This window comes from Megalobrama amblycephala, linkage group LG17 (assembly GCF_018812025.1).
Source record: "Megalobrama amblycephala isolate DHTTF-2021 linkage group LG17, ASM1881202v1, whole genome shotgun sequence".
NCBI classification, from domain to species: Eukaryota; Metazoa; Chordata; class Actinopteri; order Cypriniformes; family Xenocyprididae; genus Megalobrama; species Megalobrama amblycephala.
Window position 1 is genome coordinate 21,117,866 of NC_063060.1, and position 5,869 is coordinate 21,123,734.

The window sequence follows — 5,869 nt, forward strand, 5'->3', positions numbered from 1 at the left end:
CCACGTCAGATAATTTACCTTGACTTTTTGGACGAGCCTACTCCAAAAGAGCCCGAAGAAAAACTCTTGCCCGAGGAGCTTCGAGAGGCTGCTCTCAGGCGTGCAAACTTATTTCACAATGATGATGAGGCTGGGCCATCCAGGAAGATTTCTGCTGTGCCACGTAGGAAGATTCCTGTAAGCCCATTTATCAGGATTCCTGATGAGACACTGTTGTTCCTAAGGACATGTAGACTTTCTGCTGATATAGCATATATTTATAAAGCAGAAGATAAAATCTATTAACATTATTGAAATATTCCAATGAGAAAAAGCAGCAATGAAGATGCTGCTCTACAACAGCATGGGCCATTTGTGGCCAGATGTTTAGAGACTCGGACCTGTAACTTGAGGGTTGCGGGTTCGAGTCTCAGTACCGGTGAGAATGTAGGTGGGGGAGTGAATGAACAGCGCTTTCCTCCACTCTCATTGGCCACAACTGAGGTGCCCTTGAGCAAAGCACCAAACCCCCAATCGCTCCCCAGGCACCGCGGCAAAAATGGATGCCCATGTGCACTTGGCAGAGATGCTCAAAAGTCCCTGCGGCCGAGTCCAAGTCAAGCCTCAAGTTAGTAGTTCACGAGTCCAAGTTAAATTGCAAGCCGTTTATTTTTGCGACTTAAGTGTGACTCGACTTGAGTTTCCATCGCTGACACTTTGATGGGACATCATACTTTTTAGAAATGAGCAATCTAATAAACGCTGTGTCAGTGTAAATGCACTCTTTCTCTCTACGTGTGAGTCTTTCCCTCCGAGACTTAAAAGATCTCTTTAAAAATTATGCGTTTCTGATGAGGATACAAATATGCACTTTATATATATATATATATATATATATATATATATATATAATGGAAAAACTCACTCCACTGTGTCTTTTCTTACACTAACACATTAACCCCTGGTTTTACAAGCAAGGCTTAAGCTAAAATGCATGTTTTGGCTGTTTTAAAGCAACTGTTAATTAATTAATAATGGTGAATAGACACTATTATCTTCTTTAAGTTTCTTTCACGTTATTCTGATATATGTTATTCAATAATAATTAAATCAAGAACAAACAAAAACAGACCCCACATTAACAATCATGTTGTTACTCAATTATACATGAAAACAGATTATGAAGAGTATTCACAATCACATTTTTATTTATTGGAATCTTGATTTTACATCACTGTGAAACAAAGTAAAATATATTCTCTCAATGCAACTTAATCCCAACTATCGGTATCACTGTTGTTACAAATTCACAGAGAGGTACACTAAAATATCAGGGGTGCATTGCTTGCCGCCATGTCTATATGGAGAGAGGTGGAAAAATACAGGTTGTCTTTGGAATTTCCATTCACATCTTCTGAAATGCAGCACTCTCAATCACATCATCATTAAAACAATTCCACAGATTACTCTGGCAGTGCTCCGGCAAGTCTAAGCAGAAGAAGATCTGGCCTTAATAATTCCCCCAATAAGCACATGCAGTACTTATTAGTCTAACCAGCGAACCTGTGACAAACAAAACAAAAATGTACCGCTTCAAGCATTTAAACTCAGTTAAACTCATTTAAGCTCACTCTAACGAAACTGCATGATTCCGCAGTACACAAACATTCTCACTAATTAAAAAAAGTCAGATAGGCCTACCCCGAGTACAGTACAGTCTAAACCAGTGCAAACACATGATCATGTTAAAGGTCATTTAAAGACATTTACGTTAAGAAAACATCACAGTTGCCCTTGAGAAAGATGGAACATTCCATTCGAACTACCCTGGCCAAAAACAAAAACAAAAACCCCTAACTTCAGCGTTCAGTAATAAATGTAGTGCCTTTAGCTCTCATGTGACTCTCCTACTACAAATGCATGAAGTTTGATGCTCTGAAGAGATGTAGTCGATCCAAAGGTGTGTGTCGCCGGGCAGAAGGAGTGTGTGTGGTGGCCAAGCATCCAGTCTGCGCTCACAGCGTGCTGTTTGCAGCGCAGGCCTTCATTATGCCACAGTCTACAGTCCCGCTGACCAGTGAAACAGCTCCGGAGACCTGAGGACGAGAGGAGGACACTTGATACTGCTCTTGGGTTGAATTAGGCATGTTGATTGACACCGTGTCCTAAACAGGTACAACACAGAATCAAGTACTGACAAAAGCAGTTTTTAAAATAGCTTTTACTGAAGTTTTAAAAAAGCATACATTGGGGACAAGAGAACTAGACTTTTACTTTTTTCCTAGAAAGGAAAATCTATATGCTGTATATGGAAGCTTGTTTCCGCCACTAAATAATGATAAATAAATAATACTAAAATAATAAACTTAACTAATAAAATAAAAAAAAATGGTAATTGCAACTTTCTCTCACAATTCTGACTTTTTTTTCTCTCGCAATTGCGAGTCTTTGTCACGTAATTCTGACTCTATGACATGCAATTGAGAGTTATAAAGTCAGAACTGAGTGATATAAACTTGCAATTTTGAGAACAAAAATGTCAGTCTTTTTTTCTTCACAATTGGACATTTATAACTCACAATTCTGACTTTATATCTCACAATTCTGACTTTATATCACACAATTGTGAGTTTATATCTCGCAATTGAGAGAAAAAAGTCATAATTGTGAGATAAAGAGTCGCAATTACCTTTATTTCATGGCGAAAACAAGCTTCCATAGCTGCAACTGCTGAATCTCCATAACCACAGTAAACTAAATCGCTGTGAATGATTTTTGCTGTCTGAACTGAATGCTAGGAAATAAAAGGCAGAGTACAGCAAAATAATGCATCTCTATTTTGAAAAACGCATATTAAAGCATACATACAGCATAAGCTGTTTAGTATAGTATAGAACTTTCTTCTCATAAGATCATACGCAAATGCTGCAAGATACCAATCACTCACAGAAAAAGTTCACTGCTGAAGCTGCGCACACAGGCCTGTGTTTCTCAAATATAACTGCAGAACATTGTTAAAATAGAAAAATATTTGAAATGGTAATATTTCACAATATTACCCTTTCTGTACTTTGGATAAATAAATACAGCCTTAGTAAGCATAAGAGACTGCTTTCAAAAACTTAAAATGTCATGTACCGATTCGGACGGGACTAACATCTCTTTATCACAGAGATGGGAGTGTGTGTTTCCTGGGCGTTACAGACGGTCATCTACTGTGCTTGCCTGTATCATGTATGACATACATGAACAAACAATAAATAAAAGAAAATAGATAAGAAAGATAAAAGATAATATTTCCCTAAAAATAAATGCACAGAATGCACACCTTAGAACGTGCATCAACCAATCAGATTGAAGCATTCTACTGCCCTGTGGTAGGTCTAAATAATTGTATTATTAAAAACCCTATTTAAGTGGCTCTTTATAACAAACGAGCTGAGAAATCCAGACACGTATCTTACTTTAAACTGACACTGATATTAAAAAGGGCAGTGTTTGTTAGAAGTTTCCAAAAACATTTATAATCTTTCCAACCTCAAACTATTGAACAGTAGTGTAAATTCCATTTTGAAATGCCATGCAAGCAACAAAATCAAGTTTTGCATATGATCTGTAAGTCAAAGGGAAGCATGTGTACTGAAAGCAACAACACCAGAAAAGTGTTTGTTAAACACCTGCTATGCTTGTACATGCTGTGACACACATAGTGACGTCATATAGTACAGGTTTGTCCACTCACATGTCTCTTGGCAAAAACAACAGCATTACGGTGAGGGAAAGTTCATCTTGTCAACCTGGTTCATCTTAAGGTGGTTATCCAAGATCTGGAAAAGCTCCTGAATGTTGGGCACATATCCTGATTGCAACTTGGACCAAACTGGTACATCTAAAACAGAAAAACAGCAATGCATCAGTGACATACATACATATATATTGCTCATATATATTATATACTTTAAAGTTGTTGTTTTTTTCCCCCCAAGTGGAGTGGTCATCCAAGTGACATTACCATTCAATGTAATCTCAAAAGCTCCTGTCGAGAGGAAATGGGTCTCCAACATGTTACTAAGGAAGAATGCCATAAGGCAGGAGAAAATCTGCAAAATAGACCATCAACTGTGAGAAAATTTCCTCCAGGTTTAGATTGCTTTCAATTAAATGCAGATAGTGGACAAAATGCAGTTGGCATTAAATGAGAATTCACCCCATCTCTGTAATTGATCTTATAAAGCCTCTACAATGCAAGTAAATTGCTCTTATATGCGACTACATTTTCAAGCAAGACCACTAAATAATTACTGTCATTAGCCATTGGCTAATAAATTGTAATATTTTACTCACCAGTGTTTAAGTTAGAGGCTAAGTATAAGTTTAGCACAGATATATTTTCACCTTCACTCGTCTTGAACACTCTGGCCCTGTTTACACCTGGTATTAAAGGTGCCGAAGAACATGTTTTCAAAAGATGTAATATAAGTCTTAAGTGTCCCCTGAATGTGTCTGTGAAGTTTCAGCTCAAAATACCCCATAGTTTTTTTTAATGAATTTTTGCCTATCATTATAAATGCGCCGATTCAGGGTACGCGGCCCCTTTAAATCTCGTTCTCCACGCCCCAAGAGCTCGCGCTTGCCTTAAACACCATAAACAAAGTTCACACAGCTAATATAACCCACAAAATGGATCTTTACAAAGTGTTCGTCATGCAACATGTCTAATCGCGTAAGTATAGTATTTATTTGGATGTTTACATTTGATTCTGAATGAGTTTGATAGTGCTCCGTGGCTAAAGCTAACATTACACACTATTGGAGAGATTTATAAAGAATGAAGTTGTGTTTATGCATTATACAGACTGCAAGTGTTTAAAAAATAAAAATAACGACAGTCTTGTCTTCGTGAATACAGTAAGAAACGATGGTAACTTTAACCACATTTAACAGTACATTAGCAACATGCTAACGAAACATTTAGAAAGACAATTTACAAACATCACTAAAAATATCTTGATATCATGGATCATGTCAGTTATTATCGCTCTGTCTGCCATTTTTCACTATTGTTCTTGCTTGCTTACCTAGTCTGATGATTCAGCTGTGCACATCCAGATGTTAATACTGGCTGCCCTTGTGTAATGCCTTGAACATGGGCTGGCATATGCAAATATTGGGGGCGTACACCCCGACTGTGTTGTAACAGTCGGTGTTATGTTGAGATTCACCTGTTCCTCGGAGGTCGTTTAAACAAATGAGATTTATATAAGGAGGAGGAAACAATGGAGTTTGAGACTCACTGTATGTCATTTCCATGTACTGAACTCTTGTTATTCAACTATGCCGAGGTAAATTAAATTTTTGAATCTAGGGCACCTTTAAGATGTGATCTGATTGACCAAAACACAAGTGTACAATGCTAAATACAGGTGTAAACGGGGTCTAAAACGTTTTGAGCTTGTCCACTTTTGACCATTTCCAGAGGTAGTCAAACGCATTTGACCAGATTGCTTTCGTAGTGTAGACGTTCATGTGATCGAATGTGTTTGAACCGCCTACAGACTTAATGCGTATACATTAGGGGAAGTGCACTAGCCAGGTTGGATTTAAACTTTGTCAGATGAAAAACGTACCAAGAACAATGTTCTCTCACCATTCCTGATTTCTAACACACACTCACAGCGTTTGGCGTGGTCTTGCAGCTATTAGAGCAGAAACGAAAGCGAAAACAAAGTTGGCAGAACTACTGCGCAAGCGCTCACCTATTACTGTCCCTGTTTGATCAAATACAAACAATGTGATTAATATTCATTAACCCAGCAGCTCATCAGACCTTAGTGTGTTTTATATTGTTATTAGTAGTATTATTATCTTGTCAGTATTATTGTTTTTTTTC

General features: G+C 37.6%; 1 protein-coding gene across 4 annotated transcripts in view; it reads right to left on the minus strand.

Annotated features, from left to right (window-relative positions):
• Positions 1-1,169: 1,169 nt before the first annotated feature.
• selenot2 (selenoprotein T, 2) overlaps positions 1,170-5,869 on the minus strand; it is a 9,705-nt gene continuing 5,005 nt past the window's right edge. The window contains exons 4-6 of one of the 4 annotated variants that reach the window (XM_048163463.1): positions 3,992-4,079; positions 3,722-3,868; positions 1,170-2,144 (exon numbers count right to left, since the gene is read on the minus strand). In XM_048163463.1, coding sequence (XP_048019420.1) covers positions 3,747-3,868; positions 3,992-4,079 — 210 coding nt within the window. In that variant the 3' untranslated portion in view covers positions 1,170-2,144; positions 3,722-3,746. The remainder of the gene's footprint in view (positions 2,145-3,721; positions 3,869-3,991; positions 4,080-5,869) is intronic. The other 3 variants (XM_048163462.1, XR_007180859.1, XR_007180860.1) reach the window with 3 other exon arrangements.